At 53.0% G+C, this 15,488-nt stretch overlaps 4 protein-coding genes across 4 annotated transcripts; 2 read left to right on the top strand and 2 right to left on the bottom strand.

Moving 5' to 3' along the window:
- Window positions 1-2,730: 2,730 nt before the first annotated feature.
- On the top strand, window positions 2,731-5,925 carry HD553DRAFT_269321 (uncharacterized protein; the record flags this gene model as incomplete). The annotated part of the gene is made up of 8 exons (XM_046177611.1): window positions 2,731-3,017; window positions 3,118-3,351; window positions 3,580-4,109; window positions 4,272-4,526; window positions 4,614-4,728; window positions 4,806-5,102; window positions 5,171-5,468; window positions 5,536-5,925. The coding sequence occupies 8 exons, from the start codon at window positions 2,731-2,733 to the stop codon at window positions 5,923-5,925; spliced, it is 2,406 nt and encodes an 801-aa protein (XP_046038313.1).
- Window positions 5,926-6,334: 409 nt separating this feature from the next.
- HD553DRAFT_340010 (uncharacterized protein) lies at window positions 6,335-6,576 on the top strand (the record flags this gene model as incomplete). Its single annotated transcript, XM_046182493.1, has 2 exons — window positions 6,335-6,398; window positions 6,467-6,576. 2 exons carry the CDS (start codon window positions 6,335-6,337, stop codon window positions 6,574-6,576), a joined length of 174 nt encoding a protein of 57 aa, XP_046038312.1.
- Window positions 6,577-7,616: 1,040 nt separating this feature from the next.
- HD553DRAFT_340009 (uncharacterized protein) lies at window positions 7,617-10,920 on the bottom strand (the record flags this gene model as incomplete). The annotated part of the gene is made up of 15 exons (XM_046182492.1): window positions 7,617-7,725; window positions 7,784-7,859; window positions 7,927-8,077; window positions 8,147-8,190; window positions 8,258-8,291; window positions 8,363-8,642; window positions 8,711-8,790; window positions 8,849-8,966; window positions 9,028-9,334; window positions 9,399-9,483; window positions 9,539-10,138; window positions 10,214-10,467; window positions 10,541-10,701; window positions 10,770-10,785; window positions 10,851-10,920. The coding sequence occupies 15 exons, from the start codon at window positions 10,918-10,920 to the stop codon at window positions 7,617-7,619; spliced, it is 2,385 nt and encodes a 794-aa protein (XP_046038311.1).
- A 929-nt stretch (window positions 10,921-11,849) lies between these two features.
- On the bottom strand, window positions 11,850-15,082 carry HD553DRAFT_348458 (uncharacterized protein; the record flags this gene model as incomplete). Its single annotated transcript, XM_046183380.1, has 19 exons — window positions 11,850-11,929; window positions 12,009-12,142; window positions 12,211-12,298; window positions 12,371-12,474; window positions 12,553-12,625; window positions 12,685-12,724; window positions 12,783-12,842; window positions 12,907-12,945; window positions 13,008-13,201; window positions 13,258-13,414; window positions 13,476-13,589; window positions 13,670-13,742; window positions 13,807-14,188; window positions 14,262-14,343; window positions 14,412-14,490; window positions 14,549-14,655; window positions 14,726-14,759; window positions 14,819-14,971; window positions 15,069-15,082. 19 exons carry the CDS (start codon window positions 15,080-15,082, stop codon window positions 11,850-11,852), a joined length of 2,007 nt encoding a protein of 668 aa, XP_046038310.1.
- Window positions 15,083-15,488: the final 406 nt, after the last annotated feature.

The raw sequence follows: 15,488 nt of genomic DNA, 5'->3' as shown, positions 1-15,488 counted from the left end.
ACTGAAGATATGAGCGGTCGGTTTGAATCGGTGCAGGGAAGGGTTACAGACTCAGCCAATCCTTCTTGTATATATTGGCGAGGAGTTTTCTGATCTCTGGTTCCTAAGAATTCTACCCCTGTCTACTCAAGGTGATTGCCAGCGATGGATGTTATAGACACCGTCGACAACCATACCAAGGTGGACGCGCAGGAGGGTACTGTTAGGGAATCGCTCACCACCGCAGAGCTTCGGGCCGCCCTTGCCGACGACAAATTCGCTTTTTTTAAACATCTCTGCACCGTAGTCCCGGAAACACCCGGGCGAGCTCCTGTCACACCAATTTTCCGTCCACCCCTTTCTCTGTCACTGTCCCTATTTTGCTACTCTTTTTTATTTCTTTTTAGAGCTGCGACTTGTGTGTCTCAGATCCAACAATCAATACTGTTTGTGAGGGAAATAAAAGTACAGCAAACTGGAGGTCGATCCAAGCCCGTTGATTCACTTGTCGACACAGCCGTTTCCGTACTCTTCATTCAAGTGACAGCACATCTCATACATCCGGATTACGCGAGAGTCGCAATCAAGTAATATCTAGCTTGAAGCACTACATGTGGCCAGTAGACCAGGATATCGAAGCCATAGGGGAAAGCTAGCCTATCGGTGGATGTAGCCAGGCTGTTCGAGATGATCGATGACACGCCTTTGATAGTACGACTTGTTGTGATATTGCGGTTTGGGGCGGGGTCTGTATGTCGAGGAATCTGTTGTAGTCCTCGGATAGACAGCTTCTCCATGATCGACAAGACGACACAAGGGGGATGATACGCAACAAGGCGTCAGCACAAGCCAAAATAAACGGGATACTGTATTGGCTGATACGAAACTCACCCTTGGACCTGGATGAAGATTGGCTGCAATCCTCCCGTGAGATAAAGGCAGAACGCCATACGGAAAGATGACGTTTGGCGGCTCTCATAATACACGATGTTACTGCACCACCAATGTGAAACCAAGAGGGTGTCATCCCTCACACCTGCCGTTTCGGTCTGCTCCCCGGCTACCCAAACAAAATTATAGGGGAGGACCCAGCCCTCACCATCTTTGATGAACAAGCGGGCTTCGAGTATTGCAACGTCCGCCAAATCGACAGAGCGGCCGAAACTGGATGTCTCGGAGCGGTACAGAGCAGCACAAGCGCAGAAGAGCGACCCTTCACCCAGCGCCGTAACACACTATGCGTTCAAGTGAGCTCATCTCAACCTGCAACCTGTAAATCTCAAGAGCGAACGTATGAGAGTGTCGGGACGAGTGCAACTGAAACGCGGCCTGCCAGACATCGAAGAGCGAGAACTCGGGGGACATCGCGATACGTTCTTACTGCGCACTGTACATCCTTTGAGAGCACTACATCGTTAATCCCTTGGCACGGAAGGCCTTCCGTTTCATAGATCACCGTTTCGCGCTGATCCTCTTCGGTCGTCGTCAAGTCGGCGAGTCGTGAAACCTTTGTCGTCCTTCTATACAACAACAAATAGAGTTTGAGGGCGCACTAGAACACGCGCTGGAATTTATGGTTTCGGGGGTGATGACGTAGGTTCCTTTGGCTCTCGGTACGCGGTACGAGCTGGATTCCAGGGACGAGACAGGGGAAGAAAGATGTCAGTGATCAGCGACACAACGAGGGGGGAGGGGCGAGGGGCGAGGGTGGATCACGTCAAACACACCTCGGTCCCTCACGAGCTTCCAAGGAAGGCAGTCTTACCCGAACCTGAGGAACTTCAGAGTAGGTGGATCCATTGCTCGCCCTTGTTCCCCCATGACATGGTCTTTGTTTCGCTTCGTCTCGCGTCTCGCTGTACGCCCCTTTGCGCCGGAATTGCGTAAATTTGTATCCGCGTCATCATTCCCTCCGGTCGCTCTGCTCTGTTCTTCTCTGCCTTCTTCCGTCTGCAAGCCGCTCGTCCCATCACGAGCGAGGCGAAAGTGGTGGATTCTGGGATCTCTCTTCCGGCTTCGACATTCCCTCGACTTCGACAGCGACAGCGACAGGCGGCTACTCACTCCTCGTTTCATCATATGCTCATATGATACCATAGCTTTTCCGTCTAAGATACAAGACCCCCGCTCGGACAGGAACACGCAAAGCAGAAATACCAGGAAACGCATACTACTGGAACTACTGGAACCTAGCTTTTTTTCTTTACCCCCTCCGGCAACCATATACATACGAGGTCATTAATTGCTACAAAGGACCTCAACAATCGACGCTTGAACGGAGAGCCATATGAAAATATAAGAGCTCTGACACTTGTGGTATTCTCACAACGCATATCGGGGTATCAATCTCTCGGTTCTCTCGGTAGAGCGAACGACAAGTCGCCGAGCCGTACGTCACGGTACGTCGGGGAGGATCACATAATCCACGGTCACGACTAGCTCGAGCTCGACAAACTCGTAGCTCGTAAAACGTGCGGGGCCATCACCAAATCTGTAGCACCGCCACCCATATCATCACTTCCCTCTCGACCTCGACCTCGGACTCGACATTGATCCGTTATTACGACGACCACGATGGTCCCCCCTGCTCCTACCGACACGACCATTCCCTCAGCAACCTCGACTGCAAATCCACTTGCATCCTCCTCGACCCCTCCTTTCCCTGATCAGATCAAACAACAAGAACGCACCAAATCCCGGAGCATGCTCAACGAACTCGACCCCAACCCCCGTCTCCGCCCGTTAGCACCTATGGACTCTCTCCGTTCTCTAGAACCCACCATCCCTCCGACCTCACACGCTACCAACCAGTCTCACCGCCTCACCCGGGAACTCTTCTCTCGACTCGTCGAAGCGCTCAAGTTCAAGGACAAGAAGCAGTCGAGCGTTTCTGGGAACGAGGACGAAGGGGAGGATCAGGCCGAGGTCTGGGAGTTTGGGGAGGAAGGGTTTCGACGGCATGCGACGGTCTTTAATGGGGTGATTAGGAGTGGGGCTAGGTGCCTCGTCAGACCGAGATGTGCTAGGCAGGTCAGCCGGTGAGTTTCGAGTGTTCAGGATTGGATGCCGGGGTATGGGGTCTGCTCAGCGGCGGACATGCATTGCTAACTCTGATCAAACCTGTCCATCCCTCTCCAGCCTGATCATCTTCTGCCGGAGCAACTCCCTCGACCTGTCCATCAAAGCTGGAGGTTACGGGACCCACGGATGGTCCGTAGCCGGTCAGATCATCCTAGACCTCTCTCTCATGGACGACGTCAAAACCGCTCTCCCGCCGTTGTTGGATCCTTCGTTCAGGAGTTTGAGAGAGATGAATTGGCCCAGAAAGTACGCCCAGGGTGGGGGCTCCATCGATGAGAGCGGGAGTGGACGGTCAAACTCGGTAGCTTCGGGCTCGGGATCAGGGTCGGGCAAGGGCAAGTCTAGGGAGACTTCCGGCATTTCGACCTCCAGGGAAGACGGCCTGTTTTACGCAGGAGGCGGCAAGAGGTCTTTAGACGATGCGTACGAGGGGGATATGGAGGGGATGGAGAGGCAGTCGGCGTTTGCCAGGGGGACGAACGGGTCGTCTGGGTCGGGCTCTGGGTTGACTTTGGGTAGTCGACGACCGCCTGTCGGAGCTGGGTCATCTGCTTTCGGCTCAAGTTCAGGATCCGGATCCGGGTCAGGGTCCGGCTCGTCGATGCCTCGAAGACCGTCCGCAAAGGAGGATACGCTCGGCATGGGCACCATGACGGCCACGGGGGTGAACCCGGCGACCATGTCGATGATGATGGGCAACAACGACGACGCAGTGAGCGAATGGAGACGGGATAGCGCGGGGAGCAACGCCAGCGCTGGTGCGGGTATGATCCCGGTGGCAAGTGGGACGGCCAACATGGTCGATGGCAAGCTGGACGAGGCGAGCAAGAAGAGCTTGATGGACGCCCTCGCTGGACCGACCCAGTACAACCCGGATTCTAGCGCTGCCGTTCAGCCCGCCTTTCAACAACAGCATCAACAGCAGAGTTCGGGCCAATCTCAACAGCCGTACGAGTATGCCGCTTCGCCGTTCAAATTCCCGATAGCTACCCTGCCCGGTCCGAGCTTGAGCTTTGGAGCTCAGAGTGCCGAGATTCCGTTCGGGATGGGTGACAGGAGGTGGCAGTTCGGACAAGGATTGACGATCTCGCCCGAGGGGATGACCGCCAGCAACAACCCGTTCCAGATGCAACAACAACCGCAACCACAACAGCAGCAGTCGACGATGCCATCGCGATCAAACTCGTCGTCCAATGCAACTTCGGTAGCAGGGACGCCTAATCAGCCGCCTTACACGCTCGTCACCTTTGACGCCGGGGCCAGGGCCAAGGATATCGACCGCGTCACGCACGTCTCTCCCTTTGGCGCCTACCACGTCCCGCTCGCTGCTTTCCCCGTCGGATCCGCCGTCATGATGTCTGGAGGCTTCGGTTTCCTTAGTCGTCTGTACGGCCTCAGTATGGACAACCTGACCGAGGTCGAGTTTGTCATGGCGGACGGACGGATCGTCTGGCTCGGCAGGGAGAGTTTCGAAGATGGAACGCGAAACGAGGTCGGCAAATGTTACGGGGTTGAGAACCCTGATGGCAGCAAGGGCGATATGAGCCAGGAAGAGGCCGAAGAGTTGTGGTGGGCTATTCGAGGCGCCGGGACGACGCTCGGGGTAGCCACCCGGTACAGAGCCAAGGCGTATCACGTTCCCGTCGTCTTTGCCGGCAACTTGATCTTGTGAGTCAGGGCATCCCGAGCGACATGGTCCTATTTGTCTGTGCAAAGTTGCTCATCGCCTCTTTACTTTTGCTCAGCCCGTTCAACCCGCTTACCTCGCCTAGCCTGATTCAACACGTCCGCGACTGTATCAAGGGTGCCCCGCGTGAACTCTACTGTAATATCATTCTCACCGCCGGACCCATCGCGCTGGCCGGGGTAGTCATCATCCAGATGTGCTATGTCGGCAGTCAGGCTCAAGGCGCCGAGTACCTGTCGGCCATCGGCAGCTGGAACGAGGAGAGGTGCTTGTTCAAGGATGTCAGGGAGAGGAGTTTCATCGAGCAGCAAGATTCGATAGCCAACGTACTCAAGGGTGGAGCTGGGCGCAAATGGTAAGCGGACGCTGTCTATCGGCAAGGCCTTCTCCAGCATGCTCACGCTCGCTTTGTGCTTCTGACAGGTTCATTAAGAGTGACCTCGTCGACGCACTTTCTGACGAGACCATTTGGAAGACGTGTCAGCTGTTCCACACGGTTCCGGACGGATGTACCTGGCTTTTCGAGCTCAGCGGGGCCGCTCTGATGGACTGCAAGACTACCTGTCTTCCAAAGACTCACCGAGACGCAGCGTATACCATCGCCGCCCTCCATCAATGGCCCGTAGATGTGCCCAAGGAAGACGTCAAATGCGTCACTACGGCCATCGACTGGATCGACAAAATTATCCACCCTGCATCGCCCGGTGGACCTTTGCCATGCGTGAGTGCCGAGGCTGCTGCTCTGCGGGCGTGTCATCTTCTCAGCTGACCTCGACACTCCCCTCTAGTTCCTGCAATCATCCCATCCTGACGCTGTCAAGGGTACCTATGGCGAAAATTTCGAACGCCTCGTCGAGATCAAGAACAAGTACGACCCGGACAACTTTTTCAAACATAGCGTCTGGCCAACGGGGAAATCGGAGCGAGAGACGGGTAACCCGCTCATGGTCTTTGCGCATGGGAGCGAGTGTTCCTCCCGGCAGCAACAGGTGTATGCGGAAGAGGACACCAAGATTGGGATGGAGGGAGTTGAGGCTCTGGCCCAAATCGCTAGACAGCGATCGGGCTCGCCGTCGATGGCCATGAACATGGTCGTTGACGGCGCGAATGGGGTTCGGCCCCAGGCTGAGGAGCTTGGGAAGGCGGTTGAAGCAAACAACGCTAGTCACCCGAAATAGTTTGAAGGATGGGACAATGCTCAGGTGCTGCAACGGCACAAGGCACAATTACAGTACTACTCAATATGTTCACAATACCATATCATATCAGGCTGAATGCCACATGTACTATCACCTGACAACATTGAACTATACGCATATCCACCTCTGATCCTACAAAACGCTGACCATGTCGCCTGTCGAGCATGATGAACATGTCGTCATCGCCAAACTCGCTAAGCGAAATTAATCAGCGGTGCCGCTCGATCGCTCCCGGCGATTGACAATCGACGCCTTCAGACGTTGTCACGCAAAACCAAGCTCGAACCTATCGCCGAATTTCAGATCAACCTTCACAGCTTTATCCAGATCACTTTAATACTTAGAACCAGACTGTATAGACAAAACACTACATCCTCAATTCTACAACATGTGCAAAGCTATCGAGTGCCCCAACCACGCCCAAGACACCAAGTACACCTGGTGGGGATGCGGTAGGCAGCGTCACGCTCTCGCATTTTCCCGAACCGTGCCGAGCTGACGTCTCCTACTCTGGTTCTAGGCGGTCACATCGAGCAAGCCTTGGCTCCGTATGAAAAGGAGCAGATCTGTGACTGCGAGCACGAACCCATCCCGGGCAACCCCAACGTCTTCCAGCCCAAGCAAAAGTGAAAGAGGGGGGATGAGGAACGAAAAAGGTCGACACCGGATTGAGGGCGACCGGAAGCAGGAAGTTGTAAATTCGGGTTGATGAGGAGCACGAAATGAATCATTGTTCGGATGGTTAGTGGTCCGGGTCGGTCATCAAGGATCGAGACGACAGGGAAGGCCATGCCTGACACGATGAAGTTGGACCAGAAGCGAACCGCTCGCCCCGGCTCAAGCCAGACAGCCGCAAAGAAGAGGTTCTACCCTCCCTGCGCCACATTGAAACAAGAATGATCATCCCGCTTGCTCGTCAATGCTGTCATGGTCAGTCATTCGTCTTTGCAATATATCTTTCACTGCATCGGCGAGCGTTTCGATCGCAATGAATGGTAGCTCTACGCCTCCGACGAGCAAGATCAATGAAGGCCCACAAGATCTGTATGGAACCATCAGCTACCTCCTCTTCTGGGTTGCTAGACAGCTTGATTGACCGCTCAAAGAGGCTGCTGGCTGCTTAGCTCAACCAGAGGAAACAGCTTTTGCAGTGGTATATTCTGAGGGGGGGATCGACCACCTGCCACACGTCATCCTCTGCACGGCCGTCGCACCCACACAAAAGCCAAGAATCACCACGAGATAGATTCCCATCATCTGGCGATGATCATCTTCCGGATAATGGTTCTGACATACCATCCGAACTTAGGTCGCCACCCAATTGACCGGTCTGATACACCCTATTCCTCCTCATCCAGAAAAGACATGCAGCTTCAACTATTCGCAGAACATGCCCTTTGGTATCATGGATGAGGTCAAACCAGTTCAATACGGAGTCGTGCGTGTGTTACAGTCTGTACTCGATTTGGAAGCTCCTCCGACATCATTTCTCTCCTCGCGGGCCACCGGGGCCTCAGGGTCGATGTGCGAACCTTCAATATTATATCTGGCTCTATTCATACTTGGCGCATGCATTGTAGTGTATCGCGATGGCACGATATGCAACAATCCAGCCCACTATGATGGGTTTCGCTCAGAATAATCATAGAGAGCGATCTCGACGGCTCTCCCTACTTCAGGAGGTCAGGATTTACCCCTTGCTCAGCGATGTGATTGATCATCTCTGCCGTGCCTCCAGCGTGACTTCTCCAATCCGTGACCCGCATGACCTGCATTTCCCTGAAAGGCACCTGCGACATGAGCAGGGGATCGAAGTTGTACCGGGATCGCGACTTACGCGAGCTTCAGGTCCTTTCCGAGCCGTCCGATGATGTATACTAACGAGTCCAGATCGTACTCGACCGATGCACATGCTGTATTAAGAATCATACTTCGAGATCAGTTCCAGACACGGCATAAACAGGTATCGTCTTCGCTCACCCAGGAGATCTCCCACGAGAATACTCAGACGCTTCAGCTCTTTGATGAGCACGCGGCCCGCCCAGATCAGCAACATGCAGCAATATATATCCACTTCGTTTAGCTTCTCTTCGGGGAATGCCCTAGCCAGATTGACCATCTTTCGCGCGACCTGTGAGACGATCGAAACAATCTGTTAAGGAATCGCTGGGCTTGCGTCGCTTTTTCGGTGGCGACATACCTCGAGAGCAGCAGTGTTTTCGGCATCTTCCTCGTCGCGGTCCTCTGAAACGGTCGACATGATCTGTTAACGCATTGCTAGGTTCGCGTCGCGTTTGTGGTGCTGACTCACCTAGCCACAGCTCAGCTATGGACACATACAGGTGCTACGTGTAGAGCGAAAGATACGTCAGTCAGCACGATATTATTGCTCCGCCGAGGTTTCAAGCAGACTGACCAGCGTAATCTCGTGCACGTCATAACTCTGCCTGTATGGGTGCAATTGCAGCGGATCCTGCAGTGCCGGTGGGAAAGAGGCCACGAACGCGCTGAGCGCATGCTTGTACTGCCAATACAGCATCGGTTGTCGAGTCTGAGGACAGGCGTCCTGCCGGAAGTCTGGTGGCATGAAAGACCTGACTTCCGAGCCCCGAGAGTCCATGTTGACGGAGACACTTTCCACAGCCGCCAGCCTGGCAATTTCGTGCATCAGCACACTTGCTCTGATGGTGTAGATCCTGATAGACGTCCGTCGACAGTGATTAGCGATATGTGAACTGTCCCCTCATGATTATGGACAGCTCACCGGATGTGAGTCCCGACTGTAACGCCATTATTGCGTCCGTTCAGGATATCATCTACGGTTTGATCATTATGAATCGTCAACTATGACCAGTGATCAGGTTCAGCTTGAGCACGACGAATTGACTTGCACCAGACTCACTGGTTTATTATATGCCGGTAGCTCGTGGGGAAAAGGTGTCGAAATCGAATCGATAGGTATGTTAATGGGCCATTTCATGGCGGTAGCACCTGCGCGATCGTTCGTAAAAACTCCCCAGCTAGATGCAAATGGAACGTTCGTCAATTCGTGACCCTCTCGAGCTAGTCATGAAGCCTTACAAAATGGCGATTCTCTCGCCAAGATCGACCGGGTCACTGGGCGGTGGTAGGGCCCAGAACTTTGCGACCCGGGGCCTTCCCGACCTGCTTCCGTGCATCTCGCCGGAACTATCTGGATAATCCTTCAGGACCTCTTCGTAGACCGTACTAGAGATCTGATGCAATCCACAGGAGATGGCGAGGCGAGCGCATCTGCCGGTCTCTACGTAGGCTTGCAGGTATTTGGCACAACTGTAAAGATAGCCAGCCATAAGGTTGCTCGCCCTGATCGCGTCGAGGAGCCTGTCGCTATCGTCAATTGCTTTCTCTGTTAATACCCCATCATGGATATTAGTGTCGCGTATAGCACGGCATCAGCAACTTGGGCTGACCGATCTGCTTTTTCGCTACCTCGAAAAAGTGATCCCGCAAACTAAGCAAACTCGGTTCCCGAGAAAACGTCGCGCCGAGCAAGTACTAAAGTTACGCAAGTCAGAAACACCCCTTCGGTCGCTTGACGTTGAATGCTCACCATCGCATACATCCAACATGGATGCGGTCTCTTCCGAGGCTCCAAAGTCAGCCTGGTTTGAAAGCGAGGCCGATCGACCCCAAGAAAATATTTCTTCGCTTCTTTGAAGAAGTATCCGAGCAGCTTGTCGCGCATGGTCGTGGGTAGATCGGTAGAATCGTGCCACCCTCCGACCAACCGGGTTTCAGCGGGTCCAGGTAGAACCCCGATACCCAACGGACTGTTACTCGAGGTTGCAGGCTGGGTGCTGTTGCTAAACACCTGAGGAATTGATGGCGATGAAGAAGCCTCTTGAGCTGCGTGTGACATTTCGGTCGGTGATACGGTAGTTCGCAGTCTGTCAATGCCTTCCGTCATGTGGTGCACAGCCGGGTCGGAATATCGTGCCTGCAGATCTTGTTGAATCGATGGTCCATGTCCGCCAGATTGGCTGCTCGATGCAGATGGGTTCGTAATGAAGTTTTCCGCGAGACCCCAGCCCTGGACCATGCTCGTTTGCTGTTCAGCCGTTTGAGAAAAGAAGTCGTTGAGCATCTCCTGCGTCTGTGGCGAGAGGGCGTTGGCTGCCGCAAACGAAGCGTCGTGAGGGATAGGTTCATACTGAGTGTTATAAGTAGCGTTCAGCACATGTGAATGTCCCCCGCTGTCTTGTATGTTCGATAAAATCGCTGCTACATCCCCCACGCCAGCAGGAGGCGCAGGAAAACCGGAATTCTGGTAAAGAGCTGTGGGATCTACCGACCCACTTCCGCTTCTTGGCACAAACTGAGCTCCTGAGTTTCTGTCCTGATTCCACCTGCTCTGCGGTGTCCCCTCTAGGATCGAACCTCCAGGCTGAGTGTTATAGGTTATCCCCGTCTCAAAGGTCGGATGACTGTTAGCCGAAGCAGACGGCATCGTGTTGGAAGACAGCTTCTGTTCCAGTGCGGCTGAATGATACAGTATAATTGCGCTATGAGCTTGGATACTGCCTTGGGTTCTGTAGCGTTATGGTGAGCTCACCTATCTTGGCTTCTAACGCTTTCATCTTGCTCCCCGCTTTGCTCGAAGGCACCGAGCTGTCATAATGACAGTCTTGCCTCGCTTTCGTGCAATTATAGCATCCATCTTTATTGGCGTCACACTTCATCTTTCGCATGCGACAGCGTATGCAAGCGTTTCCTCTGTGGACCGAGTCGAACGACCCATGATAAGCATACATTCGAGGTCGGGCTGTACTTTGCCGACTGACCTCTTCAAGGGCATCGCTGAAACCGTTTTGTAGGAGCACGTAAGCTGTAAGGTACCTATACAACTGATCGTCTTGGCTTACACCTGGTCGGTCTACCAGCCTCGCTATTACCTGTCGCATCCCCTTCGAGGGGGATATCAGATCCGTTCATGGTGAAGCGTTAGACGCTTTACACTGGTCTTGATCTTGAAAATGTGGCTGCTCCGGCTGCTAAGGGTGGACGACGCGATTCCTCCGTGGTTCTATAACAGACGTGGGAGTCATCCAAGTGTAGTGATTGCGAGCAAGATAATCTCTTGAACTGTGCAATCTCACAGGCTTTGGGATCTTCAGATCCCCAGAATCTCAATTCAAAGACACAGCTTGCGGATGCGGCCGATAGAACACGACATCGGCTCGGCAATGCCGTCAGCGAATGCCGTAAAGTCGGTCGCCGAGGTCAACGAATCTGGTGAAAGGGACTAGTGTTGCCAAACGAATATAATCGTACTCATATTCGTATTCACGTTCAGCCAAAATCAAATACTCGTACTCGTACTCATATTCACCCCTCGAATACGATTACGGTATTCATATTCAACGAATACGTACTCGAGTATATTCATGCCATCATTTAGGCCCAAAAAAAGGCTCAGAGCCTAACATCAAAACAAGTTGACGTCCAGATGACCGTGCATAAAGAGAGTAATATACCCTTGAATACTCAAATCAATGATAGGTCAGTCTGCCATCATGTTTATAGCAGTGAGGGGACGAAAAAATGCGTCTTGGGATGGGAACTATAGATGTCAGGTTGAGGATGAATACCAAACGAATACAAGAGTATATATTCATCCAAATACTCGTATTCATACTCGTACTCATGCTTTCCATAAACCGAGATACTCATACTCGTACTCATACTCACATTTGATTACGAATACGAGTATATACTTGCGGTACTCGTATTCGTTGGCAGCCCTTTAAGGGACATGCATAGGTCGTATGGTCGAAGATGTACAGCATAGATGGGTGCCTAAAGTAGGTAGGTAGTGAGAAATGCGGCCCCAGGCCTGGCAGATTAAATTGTAGAGTCCTCCTTCAGTCCCGAGCGATAGTAACCTGAATTTCGCCATAGAATTCTTCCTGCTGAACCCGAATCAAGCTCTTGGTGGCAAGCGCTACGCGATGAAGGTTGAGAATACTCGTCAGTGATCATGGACATACTTATCTTCAGAACGAGCTGGACGGGATAGTTACTCAAGCAATTGTAAAAGGCACCAGCCGCAACTCTTCGGGTGACAGTGTCCGGCGGCGCGATGTCTTCAAAGGTGATCACCTCGTCCGCATCAAAGACGTCACGGCCATTCTTCTCCGGGATCTTCTTGATGTAACTGGAACAAAAACCAAGCATCAATGGCCGACGAAGACCTTTCGTAGGAAACTCGAGTCAAGATCTCACTCCAGGAATTTGCCGGTCGAGGGTACAAGGCTCGACTTCTGTGAGGCACCTTCCCCGGCCTGTGACTGGCGAGCGTCGATGTCGGGTACTGCACACCGGATCCTGGTGAGCTTTCGATACTTCTCGTTCACGTATCGACTGCTTTCAGGTTTCTGCTCACATTCGAGGTCGAGATCAGGTCCGCCTTTTCCGCTTCCGAGCGGCGCGACTGAGCCCGGTCGTCCGAAAGACACGATGGACGTCGAGCGGGCTCGCCGCTTGAGCCTGTGTAGATCCCTCATCCAGCCGTATCAGTCGGTTGCTCGCTCGCCTCTTCCTATCCGAGACCTGGTCATGGCTAACCTTTCATCTAGTGGCGTATCGATCGAGAACTTCGCGCCCGTACCCGTGATACTAGAGCCTTGTCCTGCCAACCCTGTAATCAAAATCTTAGCCACGACATCCAGAAAGGGAGCGGATCGTTCTCATAATTACCGCCTCCAAAATCGCTGAAGGTGACATCTTCAATGTCCCACTAGAAGCAAAATATCCATCAGGAAGATGCCGCTTCACTGGGGATATCGATTGCTTACGGGGAATTGTGCTTTCTTCTCGCTATGCTGGCTAGCTCGTCGAGCTACTTCAACGTCCATCTGACGATCATGATGGTACGATCAGTCACGAGACTCCCCGCATCAATTGTCCAAGTAATCTCACATCTTGCGTGCCCGCGCGACCTTGTCTTTCCTCTTCATCCTGCTTGATCAGAAACTTAGTTCAAGGTAAGGCCGAAATGCCCTTGTCATAACGAAGCTTACTTGGTGAGGTAGGCCGAACCCGTCCCCTTGATCGAAGAAATCTCCAACTTGCCCGTCTAGACCGGCTCCGTCGCCCCAAACATCGTTACCTTCGTCGATCTTGCGCTTATGGCCGCGCGATTCTTGAACCGGACGTTCCGGGCGGCTAGAAGTCATCATCGAAGCCCAGAAATCTTTAATGTCACCTCCAAGCTCTGTGAATTCTCCACGATCAGTCATGTGACATCGTCAAAACATAGTTCCGACTTACCGAATTCCTTGAGGGGTCCTTCTTGGAGATGGCTCGTCGCCTGCGCTTGACATTCCTCGTTGGTTTGTTTCGTGCGCGAAAGCTCTCGAGCCTGATCCATCGCGGGACCCCAGTTGTCACGCATCGCTTGACCTTCCTCCGGAGACAATTCGATCGTCTTCAAGGGAAGTTATAAAAGGTAAGTAGAGAGTCCGGGGCATCGACACTATTGGTCTCACCTCGTCAACGATCCTGGTCTTTTTCTTCTTGGCCTTTTTCGGAGGGGCGTCCTCGTCTGCGGAGGGTACGCCCTCGTCAATCCTCGGGGCTTCCAGGCGGCCTTCTACTTCTGCCTTCTCTCCCCGAAATAAAGCGAGATTAGTAACGGTACAAACGTCCGAGCTGGAATGAACATCGCAATTTCAAGACGAACCTCGTCTCTCTGGGTACTAGGTATGGCCGAACCCTCTCTGCGGACTCGTTCATCGGCAGGCAAATCATTCAGGCTAGTTTCGATTATTCTAGATTAAGATTGTCCAATCCCTGTCTGATATGTAAATTGGAACTTACACGTCATCGAAACCTCCCATTCCCAGATCGATACCCCCGGCCTGCAGGTCATCGAGTGCTCCACCCCCAAAGCCTGAAGAGCTAGGGACCCCAAATCCGGCAGCGCTAAAGATACCTTGATCACTGTTCTCCCTCCCTCGCCTTCGACGTATATTTTCGGGAAGATCGAGATCTTCTCCTTCAAATCCAGTCATATCTCCCATGTCGAGACCCAGATCGATCGTTCCTTGGGCGATGAGATCGTCGTCTGGGTCCAAACTCAGACGTGGATCGCGGATGTCGGGTGCCAAAGACGCCATTCGGTAACGATGGCCGGGCAGTGTAATATCCTTCTGATCAGCGACGTGACGAGCCGCTCGATCCGAGGGTGTTCCGTCACGGCCTGGAAGTAAAGATGCGAAAACCCGATGCCGGTCAGGATTATTCTACGCGTGGCCTTGACCGACTGTACTCACCAGACTCTAATTCTGACTCCCCATCAAGATCGGCACCAATCCCGTCCGGATTATCATATTGCGCCATGAAATCCTCCCAATCCTACTCATGGTGGATGTGCACGTCAGACTGACGCTTGAGCCCAGAGAAACGAAAAGGTCGCAACCCACCAACGCCTGATTGACCACCCAATCTCTAGCTCGAGCCGGTTCTTCTCCGATGTCGCCGCCCAAAGTGATCTGTTCCGGACTATGGCCTGCTTCTCAGTCTCTGTGTTACGCGGTCTGGCAAGGCATATCACACTCACCGAGCTTGTGCACCGTTGGCCATGTCGAGTCCAGGAACCATGCCTCCGCTGACTCCGCGCATTGAGACCATCGCCTTGCGGACGCTGGTCTCGAGGTTGACCACGTCCTATGAGTCGTGAGCAAGGCATAAGTTCGAGCCTTATGTTTGCGATCAGAAATGTCAACGGTGGACTCACGTGGACAAACAATTCGTAATGTGCATCGTGGACACTGCGAAGCGCGTCAGTCAAGACTAACATCCCGGTCCTAATTTCCCGTTAGAGACTCACCGGACAACACCGACCAATAGTCCTGCACTGGTTCTCAATGGAAGCGGCGTCGGTGGTTCCGCAATCTTGGTACAAACTTCGCCTACATCGAGTTGTTGAACTGCTTTCTTGGATGGTCCTCGCCTGTGTTTGGGGCCCAGGGTAGCGCAAAGCCTGCATCGCGTAAGACGGACGTAAAAAGCAGTTCGTTAAGCGTTTGAGCCTGCCTTGATCCTGTGATCCTATGACTCCCGCGAAGGAATAGGCTCACCAGATGATACCCATCCTGATAGATATTGCATTGTCACTTGTCAACGCTGTTTTAAAGTAGCCATAGCCATACTCACCCGCTTTGTTTCCCCCAGAATTCCTCCTGAAAATGCATGTTCGGCAGATCCTTTTGGACGGTCTTTGATTTGCCGAGATTCGCGGAAGCTCGTCGTCGTTGTGGCACACAAAAGAAGTTGAACAGTCTGGGATCTGGGATCGTCGATAAGGGAGCTTGTAACAATTGGCCTCCAAGACGTTGAGCAGGTTACAGACTACAGAATTGCAGGAAATCATGAGGTTTCGACGTCCTGGCCTATTTGTTTCTCGCTGATCGCTGCAAACTGGGAGCCGATACCCTCACGCTGGTACGCTCAGCGCTGTGCCCTATTGCCTCATCGAGCAGGATCATCGAGGTTCGCTT

The sequence above is a fragment of the Filobasidium floriforme genome, assembly GCF_021052385.1.
Source record: "Filobasidium floriforme strain CBS 6241 chromosome Unknown HD553scaffold_5, whole genome shotgun sequence".
NCBI classification, from domain to species: domain Eukaryota; kingdom Fungi; phylum Basidiomycota; class Tremellomycetes; order Filobasidiales; family Filobasidiaceae; genus Filobasidium; species Filobasidium floriforme.
Note: the sequence above shows the minus strand (reverse complement) of the source record. Positions and strands in the feature narration are given on the sequence as shown.